The sequence below is a fragment of the Salmo salar genome, chromosome ssa12 (assembly GCF_905237065.1).
Source record: "Salmo salar chromosome ssa12, Ssal_v3.1, whole genome shotgun sequence".
Lineage (NCBI taxonomy): Eukaryota > Metazoa > Chordata > Actinopteri > Salmoniformes > Salmonidae > Salmo > Salmo salar.
Genome location: NC_059453.1, coordinates 31,196,201 through 31,215,480, shown reverse-complemented (window position 1 = coordinate 31,215,480; position 19,280 = coordinate 31,196,201). Strand labels below are relative to the sequence as shown.

At 42.1% G+C, this 19,280-nt stretch overlaps 1 protein-coding gene across 4 annotated transcripts; it reads right to left on the bottom strand.

The window, feature by feature from the left end:
* Positions 1–74: 74 nt before the first annotated feature.
* On the bottom strand, positions 75–19,180 carry LOC106564942 (nuclear speckle splicing regulatory protein 1). 4 transcript variants are annotated; one of them, XM_045691253.1, is made up of 6 exons: positions 18,956–19,178; positions 17,200–17,376; positions 16,423–16,485; positions 6,459–6,965; positions 4,620–4,748; positions 75–3,287 (listed from the first exon to the last, which is right to left on the bottom strand). In XM_045691253.1, the coding sequence occupies exons 4-6, from the start codon at positions 6,912–6,914 to the stop codon at positions 1,602–1,604; spliced, it is 2,271 nt and encodes a 756-aa protein (XP_045547209.1). In that variant the 5' UTR covers positions 6,915–6,965; positions 16,423–16,485; positions 17,200–17,376; positions 18,956–19,178; the 3' UTR covers positions 75–1,601. The 4 variants fall into 4 exon arrangements, with proteins under 4 accessions (XP_045547209.1, XP_045547208.1, XP_045547210.1 ...); XM_045691252.1 differs by lacking the exon at positions 17,200–17,376 and having other exon boundaries at positions 18,956–19,180; XM_045691254.1 differs by lacking the exon at positions 17,200–17,376 and having other exon boundaries at positions 16,428–16,485; positions 18,956–19,173.
* Positions 19,181–19,280: the final 100 nt, after the last annotated feature.

Below are 19,280 nucleotides of genomic sequence, written 5' to 3'. Positions count from 1 at the left end.
GAAAGTTATGCCTGAAAAGAAATGTGAAGCTTAATGCCTTGGTTAAATTCCTTTCACATACTCCACACTTACAATATTAGACAGAATATTTTATTCAATTAAATATATACAAAGTAAAAGTTGATCTATAGACTGAAGTGGGGAATGAAACATGGGCAGTTTTCTTGCTTTCAGCTATCAGGCATGAGAACTTACAAACATGTCATCAATGGTCTTTTCATTGCATTGACACACGTACTATGCCCAGGGCCAGGGGTTTTTCCTGACCACATGACCAGACCAAGTAAACGCCACGCCCTTATTATTTGGTTTATAACGGGAGAGAAAATGCGTTTGCTGAGCAGATATAATAGTAAAGAAAAACCACTGGCCCTACCCATACCACATACAATACAAAACATTACACTGAAAATAGCTTCAACATGAAGCATTTAAGGATGAGGTTAAACTATAACAAATCTTTTGCTAGTGTCATTACACATCTAGCTTCTTAGGGACCACTTCTTCTACAGTGTCAGCATGTAGATTCTCCCCATCTATCATTGCTACTCCTTCTGGATCTTGGGCTCCTCTCCAAAGGGGAAATCCTTTACAGCCACCTGAGGAGCCACTTTCCCTGCCGCATCTGCAAGCAGTCACTTTATTTTGTGCTGGTGAGCCTTATGATTGTGATAACTCTTCATGAAAATACATGTGAAGAATATGTTGTTTACCCCCTTTGCTTTCTTCATTCACCCTGGTTCAGAGGGGGACTTCTTTGTCACCATCTGACAGGACACTTTCACTACATCTTGCAGTTGCTAGAGGGCTGGGTGTATGCGAGATGGTGGTTGCTAGAGGGTTGTATGTATGTGTATCTCTGAGTTAAGATCAACCAATCAAATGAATGTATTTATAAAGCCTTTTTCACCAGTAAATGTCAGTGCTTAGACAGAACCCAGTGCTTAGACAATGTGGCCCAGTCCGAAGATACCCCCAGACAGGGCCAACCAGGCAGGATGTAACTGCTTAGGTGACGTGAAGGCCATCCTCACTTGGGGAATGCTGCTTTTTAGTTAGCTTTTCAACAGTATCTAAAATACATTTTGGATTGTTTTTATTCTCCTCAATCTGGTTGGAAAAGTAGGCTAATCGAGCAGCATTGAGGGCTTTTCGATATTGCCTTTTACTGTCTTTCCAAGCTAGTTGGAAGACTTCCAAATTGGTGGAGCGCCATTTCCGTTCCATTTGTCTGCAAACTTGCTTCAGGGCATGGTTCTTTTCTTTATACCAGGGAGCTAGTTTCTTGTGACAAATGGGGGGGTTACGTAGGACAGGCAAGACTGCTGCAGTGCTGGCAGGCTGGGTAGATGAGAGATGGAGGTTGCTAGTAGCAGGCTGGGTAGATGTGAGCTGGAGGTTGCTAGCAGGTTGGGTAGATGAGAGATGGAGGTTGCTAGCAGCAGGCTGGGTAGATGTGAGCTGGAGGTTGCTAGCAGGTTGGGTATATGAGAGCTGGAGGTTGCTAGCAGGCTGGGTAGATGAGAGCTGGAGGTTGCTAGCAGGCTGGGTAGATGAGAGCTGGAGGTTGCTAGCAGGCTGGGTGTATGCGTATGTCTGGTTTAAGGCTGCAGTGCCATAAGAGTAATATGGGGGGGCGCTGGGGTAGGGTGGATCCCCAGGGGGTTAGGTAGGAGGGGCTTGTTACTAGGCAGCATGGCACCAGCTGGCATGATTCCAGGTGGCATGGTAACAGGGAGCATAATACCAGGAAGCATGGTACCAGGCGGCATGTTACCAGGGGGCATAATACCAGCGGGCATGGTACCAGGTGGATAACCCCACCCTGGAGGGAAGGCGATGGTGTAGGGATTGCTGTGGTATGTCATATACTGAGAGTACTGGGTGGGGGAGTAGTTTGCCATCATAAATGGATGAGGATGAGAAACAGGGTATATAGGGTCCATGGAGTATGAGTAGAGCTCAATGGAGCTTTCCCTGGACTCATCCCCATACCAATCCCTCTCAGATCTCGCTCTGTCCCAGTCTCTAGTACTAGAGTGGCTGTTCCAGTCGCTCTCGCTGTCCCAGTCTCTGGCCCTAGAGCTTTTGTCTCTGTCTCTGGTCCTTTGCAGCCACCTTTCTATATCCTTGTCTATATCTCGGTTTCTTTCTCTCTCAGATCTGCATCTGTCCCGGTCTCTCACTCTGTCCCGGGCTTTCTCTCGGCCTCCGTCCCTGCCTTTTTCTGGGTCTCTGTCCCTGTCTCTCTCAGATCTGTATCTGCCCCCGTCTCTCCTAGATCTGTCCCGGTCTCTCTCTCGGCCTCCGTCCCAGTCCTTCTCTGGGTCTCCGTCCCCGTCTTTATCTCTGTTCCTTTCTGATCTGTTCGTTTCTCTGACTACCGGTATGTCCTTGTCTCGCTCTCTGGTACTAGAGTGTCTGTGCCCGTCTCCCTTTCGGTTTCTCTCAGATCTGTCCCTTTCTCTGACTCTGTCCTTGTCTCTGGTACTAGAGCATCTTTTCCTGTATCTCCCTCTCGTAGGACTGTCCCCTTCTCTGGCGCTGTCCTCTCTGTCCCGATCTCTGTGCCCATCTCTCTCTCCATCTCTTTCAGATCTCTCCATTTCTCTGACTATATCCTCCTCCCTCTCTCTGTCCTCATCTCTGGTACCAGAGTGTTGGTGCCAGTCCCTCTCAGATTTGTCCCTGTGTGTCTCTATGTCCCATACCCTGTTACTAGAGCTGCTGTATTCAACGGTCATGTTTGAGTGCTGGTTTAGAAGGGGGCTAGGGCTGGCGCTGTCTGATGGTAATGTGGAAGTGCCGAGATGTTTTAATGAGGGCTCGCTCTCCTTTTTCTCTTTTCCCTTCTCATTCTCAAACTCCTTCCCTTTCAAGTCTCCCATCTTCCCATACAGCCTATCATTGGTCCTGTCTGTCAGCCGACCCAACTCCTCAACCCCCAAGTCCAGCCCAACGATCTCCAGCAGGGTCTGCATCTGCTCGTACCGCTGCTCATCCTCAAGCCTCACCACCTTCTCCTCAACTGGAGAAGACTTGGATCTACTGCTGGAGTCAACATGACCCTCGAGCAGAGTCGGGCAAACTTGTGGTAGCTCCTCGCCCACAATGAGTAGCTCATTTTCGTCGTTGACGATCTTTGAGAGCTTGTTGATGTCCACACCTTCATTGAGGACATTGAGGAAGCGCTGGAAGCCTGTGGCTGCTATGTCTTTCTCCTGTGTCCTGAGTGAGTGAACTGGCCTCTGAATGGTTGGATTATGTTGTTTATCATCAGGGAATACCTAACAGGAGACATGAGGAAACATCAATGAATATCTATCCACTTCAGCTATAAACAAACAAAAAGTGTATGATCTGCTTGCATCATCAAGACGGCCCATCAAACTTCATTTACGTATCGTTTGTGTGTGCATTTCACCCTACCTTTGTGTTATCATGGGCTTGCTATTATTTTGTGCCCAATAGAAATGAATGGTAAATAATGTATTGTGTCATTTTGGAGTCACTTTTATTGTAAATAAGAATAGAAAATGTTTCTAAATACTTCTGCATTAATGTGGCTCCTACCGTGATTACAGATAATCCTGAATGAATCGTGAATAATGATGAGTGAGAAAGTTACAGACGCACAAATATATCATACCCCCAAGACATGCTATCCTCTCACCATTACAATAACGGGAGGTTAGTCTTGTGGGTATGATATTTGTGTATCTAACTTTTTCACTCAGAATTATTCCCAATTCATTCAGGATTATCCATAATCACGGTAGGATCCACATGAATGTAGAAGTGTTCAGAAATATTTTCTATTCTTATTTACAATAAAAGTGACTCCAAAATGACAACACATTATTTACCATTCATTTCTATTGGGCACAAAATAATCTGAAACACAACCAAAACAAACAGCAAATGCATCTAACAAAGTTTGATGTCGTCATTGTGTGCTATGAATATGGGACCAAATACTTCACTTTTTACTACTTTAATACACATAAATGAATTTGTCCCAATTCTTTTAGTCCCCTAAAATGGAGACTATGATCAGAAAGTGCTGTAACTTCTAAACGGTTTACTCGATATGGATAAAAATACCCTAAAATTAAAGCGGGCAGTCTGCACTTTAATCCCACAGTCATTGTTTGTTTCTAAATCCAAACCTGTGGAATAGACACAAAATAAGAAAATGCTTCACTGTCCCAATAATTACGGAGTGCACAGTATTGGTTGCATTCTGTCAACTGCATTTTACTCATAATTACTCATTCAGCAATGATTGGCTGTTATCTGACTAGCTATGCTACAAGTCCATCTCAATGACTGTTAGCATGATAGGTAGCAATTGATGCATCTGAAAGGAAAACAACATTTTCATGCAGGTGGTTGACGGAGATGACACTAATATAGCCATGACATTCTAGACAACACTCTAGGCCTATAAAAACACAAAAAAAGATTATGATGCGTACAAGTAGGTAGACAGTTAATATCTAGCATATGTGGGATGGGTGACAAATCGCAGAAATCCATTGCATTAAATCGGGGAACCATGGTTTTCTTGACTTCCTTATGATACTTTTGCCGACCTCTGTTTTGTGATGGCTACATACCTCATTGTTGGGAGAGCGTCTTTGGTTCATTAAAGCCGTCACTCTCAGTCTCAGAGGATGGGCCTCTTCATTTTCTAGGGGAGCTCTAATCATCAGCTCCAATGCTCGCATCTTGTTTTGTTTCTTCAGCTTGGTAGGGGTATCCCGGAGGAAAAAAGAGAGAATATTTTAATATAATATATGCCATTTAGCGGACGTTTAATCCAAAGCGATTTACAGTCATGCGTGCCTACATTTTACATATGCGTGGTCCCAGGAATCGAACCTAGTACCCTGGCGTTACAAGCGCCACGCTCTACCTACTGATCTACAAAGGACCACATACTAAAAGGACCATTTTAGTATGTGTAAGGAAGTTGCCCCTGGATAGTGATCCAAGGTCAGTTTTTATTTACCTCTTAGATTCTTAGCAGTAGAAAAACCTGGTTCTTACATTAACTATTAAGTCCATGTAGTAGAAACATCAGAATCCAAACACCAAGAAAGATCTGGTGGTCACCCTGATTGTGCTTCTTTTTTTATTCTTGCTCCGCATAAGCCGTAAACAATAAAGGCGTTTTACTTTTTTCCACTACACGCCTTGATTAATTCTGGAAGTTTTTTGCACAAATGCTTTTTTGTAATTATTTACTATTAAGCATCAACTTCTTTTTGATCTATCAGGAAATATCTATTCATGACAGGGTTGACGTCAATTCGGGATAAAAATTATATTCAAGACATTCATTGAAATTTGAATTGGTCACACCCCACAGGAAGCAGAATTTGAAATAAAGGAAGTAGAATTTAATTCAAATCAAAGAAATTCAACTGAGACATGAATATGAGTCTCAATCCATTGACAAATACCTTTGCCAAAATAATTTGCCACCTCTAGCTAAAGAATACAGACACCATTTTAAAATGCTAGTTTGATTATAACTCAATGATGTCAAACAGTATTTTGTTTGTATTTTTGTCATGGAGCGTTTGATCTAATGCATTCTGAGAAATGTATGTTCTATCATTACATTTAATAACACGTAAAGTGAATTGTGAATTATACTGAACAAAAATATAAACAACATTTACAGAGTAACAGTAAACTTGGATTAGCTAACAACGTGCCATTGGAACACAGGAGTGATGGTTGCTGATAATGGGCCTCTATACGCCTATGTAGCTATTCCATTAAAAATCAGCCGTTTCCAGCTACAATAATCATTTACAACATTAACAATGTCTACACTGTATTTCTGATCAATTTGATGTTATTTTAAATGGACAAAAAATGTTTGCTTTTCTTTCAAAAACAAGGACATTTCTAAGTGACCCCAAACTTTTGAACGGTAGTGTACACGTTTGATTTTAATACTTTCTTGTGCACAGGTAATGTGAGGAATGGCGATTTAATAAGAACGGTCTTCCGACTATGAATACATCTTCAACAGACACGTGCTGCTAAAACAGGTAGTCATTTCAGTGTGACTTAACTTGAACGCCCGAAGAATGAACGTTAAATAAATGTACTTGCACGTTATTAACTGTATACATGACGGCGAGCTTGTAGGGCTACAACATGTCAAACACTATTGGTCACCATACATGATGTCAACATGAACATAATGATGTATGGAATAAATTATCTATTTGAATTTCATTTAATTCAATTCTACAGACAACTCAAAGGGGAATTTGACCAAAACTATCCCTTTAATTCAAATTAAATTCTGCTTCCTGTGGTGTGTGGCCAATTCAATTAAAATCCCAACATTTTATGGAAATGAAAGACCAATTAGCAACTAAATTCAGAATTGACCCCAACCCTGATTAATAAATACAGAACTAATAGGTACATACCTTACGCAGTAGGTACCGAACTGGTGTTCTTCTGAACTTACTCAGAATGTCCAGCACCCTCCGTTTAAGAGGTAGGCATACGCGTGACGACTTGTCGGTGACATGGTTGTATGTTTTGAATATTGTATTGTTTATCTTGGTCTGTTTAGAGATGCCCTTCACTGTTGTGGATGCAGTCTGTTTTTTAGGCATGTCCTTAGCTCCGTGTTTAAGCTGTCGTGTAGCAAGAACAGCTTTCTTGCGAGCTATCTTTTCCTCTATGACCTCCAGCTCCTTCTTCTTACGAGCGAGTTCCAGGTCCACACTGGGCTGCACAGGATCGCCATCAACATCCCCATCTGTGTCTGTGGAGAGGGGAGCACTGCTACCCCTCAATGAGCCTTTGATCCCGTCTCTGGACGATGGATCCATAATGTAGCTCATAGCAGAGGAAGCACCAAACCTCTCTGGTTCCATTTGGTATGTTATCTTCCAGCGTGCCTGAGCTGGGATGACTCTTCAGGTTCACTGCAGCATAAAATAAAAATGTAAGAAGACATTGGTAAACTTAATGTAAGCTACATGTTGTTGTGTACTGTTGTGCTAGGTTGCCTGGCTACCCAAACTCCTTGCTCCGGCCAAACGCTATGCCCAAGGATGTTAATGCATTTATCTGCAATGGATTGGTTGCCACAGCCACAAAGTCAAAATTGGCTATATCTAAAGATTCAAGAAAACAAAAACAAGCTGTTTGGTCTTAATTTAAGGTTAGGCATGAGATTATCAGTGTGGTTAGGGTTTGGTTTAAAGACATTTCAGAAATAGGCAGGGTTTATGACTTTGTGGTTGTGGTAACTAGTGACAACCGTCTGGATCTGAGTATCTCCCCGACAATTTCTAGAACGCAATCACATTCTAACCGTTCCGATTGGTCCCAGAAACCGATCAATTGGGTTTTTAAAATTCGTTATTGGCTTTGATACTCTGGTTAGAAATGATCCAATCGCTGATGACTGTTTTGTACAACCCTAATTTTGACATCACCACAAACAACTTCAATAATGGCAGTCACTAGCTTGGTTTCCATCCATTTGGAGACAGATTTATGCGAATATTCGAGAATATGGATAAAGAAAATATGCGCATTTTCCAACCAGTGGTGTCATAGAAATCAGTGTGTGATGATACAGTGCACACAAAAAGTACCTTTTCGCTAAGTTTTCATGAACTGAATTCTATCGCATTTTCAACTCTACCGATAGTTTTGGCACAAAAACTGTTGTGTAAAATAGCAAATGTGTTTACACTAGTATCGGCACATGTGCTCTAGCCAACAGCTCACAGATACAGTGCAGGTAGGTTGTGCTGGTAGGCTAGTCTACACGATGAGATTATTATGGAGAAGAACGAGAATATTTTTTATTTGTCAAATTAGTCAAACATCGATCATCATGTCACTTGTTCAACCTCTCTTTCGTATCGTCTGAGATTGCCGCGGTCATCCCCCTTTTCAAAGGGGGTGACACTCGACCCAAACTGCTACAGACCTATATCTATCCTACCCTGCCTTTCTAAGGTCTTCGAAAGCCAAGTTAACAAAACAGATCACCGACCATTTCGAATCCCACCGTACCTTCTCCACTATGCAATCTGGTTTCAGAGCTGGACATGGGTGCACCTCAGCCACGCTCAAGGTCCTAAACGATATCATAACCGCCATCGATAAGAGACAATACTGTGCAGCCGTATTCATCGACCTGGCCAAGACTTTCGACTCTGTCAATCACCACATTCTTATAGGCAGACTCAACAGCCTTGGTTTCTCAAATGACTGCCTCGCCTGGTTCACCAACTACTTCTCTGATAGAGTTCAGTGTGTCAAATCGGAGGGCCTGTTGTCCAGACCTCTGGCAGTCTCTATGGAGGTGCCACAGGATTCAATTCTCGGGCCGACTATTTTCTCTGTATACATCAATGATGTCGCGCTTGCTGCCTGTGATTCTGAGCCACCTCTACGCAGACGACACAATTCTGTATACTTCTGGCCCTTCTTTGGACACTGTGTTAACTAACCTCCAGACGAGCTTCATTGCCATACAACTCTCCTTCCGCGGCCTCCAACTGCTCTTAAATGCAAGTAAAACTAAATGCATGCCCTACAACTGATCGCTACCCGCACCTGCCCACCCGTCCAGCATCACTACTCTGGACGGTTCTGACTTAGAATATGTGGACAACTACAAATACCTAGGTGTCTGGTTAGACTGTAAACTCTCCTTCCAGACTCACATTAAGCATCTCCAATCCAAAATTTCGCAACAAAGCATCCTTCACTCATGCTGCCAAACATACCCTCGTAAAACTGACCATCCTACCGTTCCTCGACTTCGGCGTTGTCATTTACAAAATAGCCTCCAACACTCTACTCAAATTGGATGCAGTCTATCACAGTGCCATCTGTTTTGTCACCAAAGCCCCATATACTACCCACCACTGCGACCTGTACGCTCTCGTTGGTTGGCCCTCACTTCATACTCGTTGCCAAACCCATCGTCTCCAGGTCATCTACAAGTCTGTGCTAGGTAAAGCCCCGCCTTATCTCAGCTCACTGGTCACCATAGCAGCACCCATCAGTAGCACGCGCTCCAGCAGGTATATTTCACTGGTCACCCCCAAAGCCAATACCTCCTTTGGCCGCCTTTCCTTCCAGTTCTCTGCTGCCAATGACTGGAACGAACTGCAAAAATCACTGAAGCTGGAGACTCATATCTCCCTCCCTAACTTTAAGCACCAGCTGTCAGAGCAGCTCACAGATCACTGCACCTGTACATAGCCCATCTGTAAACAGCCCATCCAACTACCTCATCACCATACTGTATTTATTATAATCTTGCTCCTTTGCACCCCAGTATCTCTACTTGCACATTCATCTTCTGCACATCTATCACTCCAGTGTTTAATTGCTACATTGTAATGATTTTGTCACCATGGCCTATTTATTGCCTTAACTCCCTTATCTTACCTCATTTGCACACAATGTATATAGACTTTTTTCCTACTGTATGTTTGTTTATTCCATGTGTAATTCTTTGTTGTGTGTGTCAAACTGCTTTGCTTTATCTTGGCCAGGTTGCAGTTGTAAATGAGAACTTGTTATCAACTAGCCTACCTGGTTAAATAAAGGTGAAATATATATTTTTTTTCATTAATAAGACCTTCAATATTTATTGGAAAGGAGCATCAAGATCACCATGCACTAGTGCTGGGCAATTAAATGTCATTTTTTTCTGTTTTTAAACTACAATATTTTGTTTTTTAAACAACAACTAATTGACCAATGTCGGTTCAATTATTTGAATTCCATTTTGTTCTGTTTTTTTCTGTGAGCTCAATGAACACATAGCAGTTTCTCTAGAGATAAATCAGATCCAGTCTGAACTGTGCGATGTGGTAGGGAATTGTAGTTTCCAACAGGGCCAATATTCATCATAGTTTATAGCATAAAACATGGCAATTAACTACAATGACCACAATTCATTGTGCATCTACTTGTCCGGTCTGTTTTTTTTACAGAAGAGGCAGAGGAATGCACCATCGCAAGGGGATATAGAGCAGCTATTGCTTTTCACCGTATCTCTAACTGAAAATACATGATCTAAATGATTGATAGTTGGTATTCACCAGTCATGCCTTATTAACTTTGAACTACAAAAGTGATTTTGTCAGACGGCAAAGGCCGCAGCTCTATAGAGATGACTTGGAATGAAATAATATGAATCAAATAAAACAAATGTAATATACACAACTGAAATATTTTATTAAAGTAATATGAATAAATGTTGGTTAATAACTGATAAGCAGTAATTGGCAGTCACTACGATTAATTAATTATTCTATTCAATGTTAGCGCATTCAACCCACATAATGCATAGTGAATTTAATTTAAAAATCCTCAAAACCTAAATCGAAAACCGTTATTTTTTTAATAATCAAACCGAAACCTACCTCAAAAAGCACTAATTGCTCAGCACTACCATTCACCTTCATCACACCGTGAAGTTCTTCATAACTCAGCTGTAGTCTAATAAACTGCATGGTCTCCCAAGTCATAGTGGCAGGACCACACAGTGTCATCGTGTGACTCCAACTTTAATATGATGGTCATTAGATCAATATTTGCGCATAAAGGCGTTTCTACCACCATTTCTTGCAAAATACATTTACTGACACAAAAAGATCCCACCATGTCGAACGACCAAATTATCTTTTGGCATTTATAAAATTCTACCATCATAGCTTTATACGTACAGTGCATTTGGAAAGTATTCAGACCCCTTGACTTTTTCCACATTTTGTTACGTTACAGCCTTATTCTAAAATGTATTAATTAAAAAAAATCAATCTACACACAATATTCCATAATGACAAAGTGAAAACCGGTTTTTAGATTTTTTTGCAAATGTATAAAAATATATATAAATAAATAAATAATTAATCGACATTGTGCTCAGGTGCATCCTGTTTCCATTGATCATCCTTGAGGTGTTTCTACAACTTGAATGGAGACAACCTGTGGTAAATTGAATTGATTCAACATGATTTGGAGAGGCACACACCTGTCTGTATAAGGTCCCACAGTTGACAGTGCATGTCAGAGCATAAACCAAGCCATGAGGTTGAAGGAATTTTCCGTAGAGCTCCAAGACAGGATTGTATCGAGGCACAGATCTGGGGAAGGGTGCCAAAAATTGTATGCAGGATTGAAGGCCCCCAAGAACACAGTGGCCTCCATCATTCTTAAAATGGAAGAAGTTTGGAACCACCAAGACTATTCCTAGAGCTGACCGCCCATCCAAACTGAGTAATCGGGGGAGAAGGGCCTTAGTCAGGGAGGTGACCAAGAACCCAATGGTCACTGACAGAGCTCCAGAGTTCCTCTGTTACAGCCTTATTCTAAAATGGATTTAAATGTTTTTTTTCCCCCTCAATCTACACACAACACCCCATAATGACAAAGCAAAAACAGGTTTTTAGACATTTTGGAAAATAAAAAATAAATACTGAATTATCACATTTACTTAAGTATTCAGACCCTTTACTCAGTACTTTGTTGAAGCACCTTTGGCAGCGGTTACAACCTCGAGTCTTCTTGGGCATGACTCTACAAGCTTGGCACACCTGCATTTGGGGAGTTTATCCCATTCTTCTCTGCAGATCCTCTCAAGATCTGTCAGGTTGGATGGGGAGCGTCACTGCACAGCTATTTTCAGGACTCTCCAGAGATGTTTGATCGGGTTCAAGTCCGGGCTCTGGCTGGGCCACTCAAGGACATTCATATACTTGTCCCGAAGCCACTCCCGGCTTGTCTTGGCTGTGTGCTTAGGGTCATTGTCCTGTTGGAAGGTGAATCTCCGCCCCAGTCTGAGGTCCTGAGCTCTGTGGAGCAGGTTTTCATCAAGGATCTCTCTGTACTTTGCTCCGTTCATCTTTCCCTCGATCCTGACTAGTCTCCCAGACCCTGCTGCTGAAAAACATCCCCACAGCATGATGGTGCCACCACCATGCTTCACCGTAAGTATGGTGCCAGGTTTCCTCCAGACGTGACGCTTGGCATTCAGGCCAAAGAGCTCAATCTTGTTTCTCGTGGTCTGAGAGTACTTTAGGTGCCTTTTAGCACAATGCATGCGGGCTGTCATGTGCCTTTTACTGAGGAGTGGCTTCCATCTGGCCACTCTACCATAAACGCCTGATTGGTGGAGTGCTGCAGAGATGGTTGTCCTTCTGGAAGGTTCTCCCATCTCTACAGAGGAATTTGAGCTCTGTCAGAGTGACCATCGAGTTCTTGGTCACCTCCCTGACCAAGGCAATACTTATGTAAATAAGGTATGTTTTTATTTTATTTATTTTTTGTAAAAATTTATAAAAACCTGTTTTTGCTTTGTCATTATTGGGTATTGTGTGTAGATTGATGAGGAAATGTTATTTAATCAATTTTAGAATAACATGCTGACCAAACCGGACACGCGTGCGCCTGCATGCGCCATCGCACGCAGGTTGATTTTGTACCCCCACACCAGACACGACCAGGACACGCATGTTGATTTTGTACCCCCACACCAGACACGACCAGGACACGCAGGTTGATTTTGTACCCCCACACCAGACACGACCAGGACACGCAGGTTGATTTTGTACCCCCACACCAGACACGACCAGGACACGCAGGTTGATTTTGTACCCCCACACCAGACACGACCAGGACACGCAGGTTGATTTTGTACCCCCACACCAGACACAATCAGGACACGCAGGTTGAAATATCAAAACAAACTCTGAACCAATTATATTCATTTGGGGACAAGTCGAAAAGCATTAAACATTTATGGCAGTTTAGCTAGCTAGCTTGCTGTTGCTAGCTAATTTGTCCTGGGATATAAACAGTGGGTTGTTATTTTACCTGAAATGCACAAGGTGCTCTACTCCGACAATTAATCCACAGATAAAACGGTAAACTGAATTCCTTTTTCGTCATCTCTCCTCAAGCTTCTTTTTTACTTCTTTGGACTTTATATGGTGGTTGGCAACCAAATTTACAGTGCATTACTACAACCGATTGGAGTGTGGACGTCAGTTCATCTTTCAATCACTCACGTGGGTATATACTCCTAAAAACCAATGAGGAGATGCCACGTGGGTATATGCTCCTAAAAACCAATGAGGAGATTGGAGAGGCCGGACTTTGCAACGCATTGAGAGTCACAAATAGAACCTATTTCTATTTTAGCGCCTGGCCACCCAGACGCTCGCTGAGGCGCGCGAGCAGTGTGGGTGCAATGATTGAATAACATGCATGTGTACATTTATTTTGCAAAGCTCGCACACGTGAGCGGTGTGGTCAGCATGTAAGGCTGTAATGTAACAAAATGTGGAAAAAGTCAAGGGGTCTGAATACTTTCCGAATGCACAGTACCGTGGCTATGGGCTGTTATATGCACGATGCAATGCGGAGTGGCTGGATACAGCCCTTAGACTTGGTATATTGGCCATATAAAACAAACCCCAGAGGTGCCTGCCTTATTGCTATTATAAACTGTTTAACAATGTAATTAGAAGAGTAAAAATAAATGTTTTGTCATACCCGTAGTACATGTAAGGGATAAACGCCGATGTTCTGTAAATTACCTTGGAAATAATGGACGATGCAGCGGGACGAGGTGGAGCAGAGTCCCTTTTTCCAAGGTAATGTACAGAACGGAGGCGTTTATCCAGCTTATACCACAGTTGCCAAAGAAAACAATATGAAAGCACACATTTACCGGTAAAAATACATATCTTTCGCTGATATTTTCTTAAGCAAATTCATACTTTCTCTTCTTTTGGTTTGCTAGAGACGCGACCCAGTCGTTCGTTCGATTAGTTTGATATTTACAGACGCGACCCACTCGTTCGTTCTTAATATTCCGTTCTTATCCCATGCTTGCTGCTAGCTAGCCAGCCAACTTGCTACTGCTACACGGTCATTACCTCTGCAGCTAGAATAACAGCAGTTTATCCAGCTTATACCACTGTTGCCAAAGAAACAATACTAAGCACACATTTACAGGTAGAAAAAAAAGGTTGATATTTTCATTTATATAAACAAATTCATACTTTATCATCTTTTGGACACGACCCAGTCGTTTGTTCTTTATGTTCTGTTGCCATGCTCTCTGGCAACATTCCTATCCCTTACTTGCGGCTAACACAGTCACTACCTCTGCAGGCAGAATAACAGCAAAGTAGCTGTTTTCTATTGACATTCATTTGGATACATCCATAACAATGAGCTGATAATACCCGGGAATAGATAGAAAACATCTTTCCACTAGATGTTGGAACATTGCTGCGGGGACTTGCTTCCATTCAGCCACAAGAGCATTAGTGAGGTCGGGCACTGATGTTGGGTGATTAGGCCTGGTTCGTAGTTGACGTTCGATCGGGTTCAGGTCAGGGCTCTGTGCAAGCCAGTGAAGTTCTTCCACACCAATCTCAACAAACCATTTCTGTATGAACCTCACTTTGTGCACGGGGGCATTGTCACGCTGAAACAAGAAAGAGTCTTCCCTAAACTGTTACCACTAAGTTGGAAGCACAGAATCGTCTAGAATGTAACTGTACTGTATATATAGTACAGTATATAGTATATAGTGTAGATGTCCTGGATGGCAGGGACCCCCTCTCAATCAGAAAGATTTCTGGCTCCCAGGTGTCTTTTATACAGGTAACGAGCTGAGATTAGGAGCACACTCTTAAAGGGAGTGCTCCTAACCGCAGCTTGTTACCTGTAAAAAAGACACCTGTCCACAGAAGCAATCAATCAGATTCCAAACTCTCCACCATGGCCAAGACCAAAGAGCTCTCCAAGGATGTCAGGGAAAAGATTGTAGACCTACACAAGGCTGGAATGGGCTACAACGTCGCCAAGCAGCTTCTTCTGTGCGTCTAGACCAGTCTTCTCTGTGATATCTTCATATTCTGATAGCCAGGGGCGCAACTTTGGTTTTAGAAGTGAGGGGGGACATAACCTGGAGGGGGGACTGGGGGTCCTCCCTCAATTTTTTGGGACATCAAACAAATTTCCTGCATTTCTACACAATCTAATATGACCCTTTTGGCATAATTTTGTGGTCACTTACTGTAAATAATATGTTTCCAAACGCTTCTACATGAGTGTGGATGCTACCATGGTTATGGATAAACCTGAATGAATTGTGAATAATGATGAGTGAGAAAGTTATAGACATCATACCCCCCAAAAAAAATTCTAGCCTCCCATGTTAATGTAATGGTGAGAGGTTAGCATGTCTTGGGGGTATGATATTTGTGCATCTAACTTTCTCTCTCATAATTATTCATGATTCATTTAGAATTATCCGTAATCATGGTAGCATCCACATTAATGTAAAAGCTTTTAGAAACAAATTATATTCTTATTTACAATAAGTGACTCCAAATAGACATAATACATAATTTACCATTAATTTCTATTGGGCACAAAATAATCTGAAACACAACCAAAACAAACAGCAAATGCATCCAACAAAATTGTAGACTCACAATCTTGATGTTGTCATTGCATGCTATGAATTTGGGGACCAAATACTTCACTTTTTACTACACATACAAGTGAATTTGTCCCAATACTTTCGGTCCCCTAAAATGGGGGACTATGTACAAAAAGTGCTGTCATTTCTAAACAGTCCACCCGATATGGATGAAAATAACCTCAAATTAATGCTGACAGTCTGCACTTTAACTTCATAGTCATTGTTTGATTTAAAATCCAAACTTTTGGAGGATAGAGCCAAAATAAGAAAAAAATGCTTCATTGTCCCAATAATTACTGAGGGCACTGTAATTCATATCATAGGCCTAATAGTACTGTAGAGCTCTTTTTACTTGCACACAATATAGCTGGATCGCCCCGTCTTGTCCCTAGGGGTCCAACGCCCTGCAATGCCCCAACCCATCACACCCCACTCAGCTTTAGGATCTTAGTGAAACATTTATTATTGGTTTCAGGTGTGTTAGGCCAAGGTCAGAATGACAACCAACAGTACGGCTGACCCCTGGGCCAGAACTGAGCAGCCCAGCAGCTAGAGATTGCCTAAATAGGTATCTCCCCTGACGTGGGCATGTTTTCATGCGTACAGTATTCCATATAAGGCATCCAGACCTTATGAAAGTTGCACAGTATACCCTTAATCTTTACATTTCTGCCATCCTTTGTGACATTGTCGGAGGATAACCAGCCTTCCAATTAATAGCGATGCATTTCTTAGCCGCTATAAATGCTAGGTTACATAGTTTCTTCTGATATCAGTCTCCAGTATCAACATTTCCAAGCAAAGAAAAACAGGGAGAAAGGAGAATCTGTAGATATGCTGAGATAAAATAACACTCTTTGCCAGCCTTCACAAGAGCATAACATATAAGTTCACCCTACCGCACCACAGACTGGTCTTCCTTGGTTTCTTGATCCTGCTGAGACCCCGGTCACAATCTGATCCTGTTAAAATGAGGCATTACAAATAATTACCTTTGTGTACATTTATACATTATTACCCAAGAATAGAACCAATGGTTCAATAATTGAAATGACCATTATTCACAGATCCTAGACTGTAGCTTTAAACTGCTGTCATGTAGTTGCGCCAGATCAATAACGTTACATTGATATACTGACTCTAATAAACTCACATTGCACTGTCAAAAAAAATGTCTGAATGTTAGTCTTCAATCGTTTGGCTGCTGGTTTCATCTAGTGTGATTGAGGCAAAAATAATAGCTGAAGTTAGTGAGCTAGCTAGCATCAGACAACTTTTGGCTAGCTCTAATGGTACATCAACTGGCAAAAACTAGCCAAGTTAATTTACTTCTGTTGAAACAGGACAAAACAAAATATTTCCATTCACACAACAGCTGTTAAATTCTGCTACCTGACAGATGCTGAGATAGCTATAGCTGAACTGGTTGTGGTAACTACTAGCTAGCCACTGTAGCTAGTTAATTCACTTTAGACAGAACTTCAGTCGAGAGGGGATGAAACATTAGCTAATGTTACATGTCAGTTAGCTACACTACTAGCTCAGCACTGGGAATAAATAATTTTTTCCCGTTAAGTCAAACAGCAGTTACCTTGCATCAGTCAAATAAAGGGTAGCCAGTTTCTGCTCTGCTTGCTTTTACAACTCAAAGAAAAAGCACAACACATAGCACCTGCCTTTGTTCATCTCTCCAGTGACGGTCCTATAAGCCAGCCTTTCAGAAGCTTTTCCTTCACAGAGCCTGTCCGCACGCTCTGTGGTGTCGGCGTGGTCCTAAATCCAGCTGGCTGATACCACCAAAGAGCCTACCCGACCTCTCTAAGGCGTCTGCATGGTCCTAAAGCACACTGATACTGTGTTTTGTATCACAGCAATGACAAAATTGGGGGGAGCAATGACAAAAATGCAATTTCAGAATGTCCCGCCGTCCCCAGTGGAAGTTGCACCCCTGCTGATACCATAAGTCGCATGTAAGTGTCAAGTGTAGACACGACCTGGTGTCTACACTTGATACTTACAGTGGGGTGAAAAAGTATTTGATCCCCTGCTGATTTTGTACGTTTGCCCACTTACAAAGAAATGATCAGTCTATAATTTTAATAGTAGGTTTATTTCAACAGTGAGAGACAGAACAACAACAAAAAAATCCAGAAAAACGCATGTCAAAAATATAAAATTATTTGCATTTTAATGAGGGAAATAAGTATTTGACCCCTTTGCAAAACATGACTTAGTACTTGGTGGCAAAACCCTTGTTGGCAATCACAGAGGTCAGACGTTTCTTGTCGTTGGCCACCAGGTTTGCACACATCTCAGGAGGGATTTTGTCCCACTCCTCTTTGCAGATCTTCTCCAAGTCATTAAGGTTGAGGCTGACGTTTGGCAACTCGAACCTTCAGCTCCCTCCACAGATTTTCTATGGGATTAAGGTCTGGAGACTGGCTAGGCCACTCCAGGACCTTAATGTGCTTCTTCTTGAGCCACTCCTTTGTTGCCTTGGCCGTGTGTTTACATGGCCCCGTCCATCGTCCCTTTGATGCGGTGAAGTTGTCCTGTCCCCTTAGCAGAAAAACACCCACAAAGCATAATGTTTCCACCTCCATGTTTGACGGTGGGGATGGTGTTCTTGGGGTCATAGGCAGCAATCCTCCTCCTCCAAACACGGCGAGTTGAGTTGATGCAAAAGAGCTCCATTTTGGTCTCATCTGACCACAACACTTTCACCAGTTGTCCTCTGAATCATTCAGATGTTCATTGGCAAACTTCAGACGGGCATGTATATGTATTCTCAAGCTGCCTTGAGATCATTGACAAGATCCTCCCGTGTAGTTCTGGGTTGATTCCTCACCGTTCTCATGATCCTTGCAACCCCACGAGGTGAGATCTTGAATGGAGCCCCTGGCAGTTCTTATTGACAGTTCTTTTGTGTTTCTTCCATTTGCGAATAATCGCACCAAATGTTGTCACCTTCTCAGAAGTGGCTTTGTGCTGATTGTGTTCAGATCTTGCTGACCACGGAATGCAATGCGGACTTCTCAGTCTGGATGCAATCAGGCTAACGAAAGCGCATAGTGGGCGACGTCATAAGCAGTACTCCCACAAGTCTCCATAAAACTTGTGTTTTGGGACCGACTGGCACTTTTTCATTATAACTTGAGGAAATTCGTTCCTAGCGTGAGGAACGCGATTGCTGGCTTCAAATGTTAGCCATAAATGCTAACTATGATCAGAATACTAAAGCTGCATGAATCTGAAACAGAACCTCTTCTACTAAGCTAGGTAGCTAACGTTAGCTTGTAGCTATGCCATTTTCAGAACATGCTGTGAGCGTGACAAAAGCATATAGCCCAATAAATGTTTATAACATAACCAAACACATTACCTCATTCTTAAAAATAATGTGCAAGCAGTAGCTATAAAACTATTGTTTACCTCCAATCTGCAACCTCACCCGCGTTCGTCTTAGGCCTTAAAGAGGGTACCATCTCATTATGTTCGCCGTGTCACTTTAGAATTTGAGGCGTCAAACAAGTTCCACGCAATTGCATAAAAATGCATATATTAGCTAGTACAAAAGCAACGATCTAGCTAGCCAAAGACAAGAAGTATTTTATTTTCCTGCTGTACCTGCTTTTGTAGATTTTTTTTCACCTTCTTATGATTCAAATTCCAATACTGCCACCAACAGGACGGAGTGTGGAGCATAGTTTAGAGCATCAGCATGACTTCCATATTGAAGTTACTTTTTGAGAAAAAG

Bases quoted from the DNA above. Each gene is read 5' to 3' on its own strand.
- LOC106564942 (XM_045691252.1), bottom strand. From the start codon at position 6,914: ATGGAACCAGAGAGGTTTGGTGCTTCCTCTGCTATGAGCTACATTATG. The intron at 4,749-6,458 runs GTATGTACCTAT...ACCCCTACCAAG, and splicing joins TTCGGTACCTACTGCGTAAG to CTGAAGAAACAAAACAAGAT. The intron at 3,288-4,619 runs GTATGTAGCCAT...GTCTCCTGTTAG, and splicing joins GACGCTCTCCCAACAATGAG to GTATTCCCTGATGATAAACA.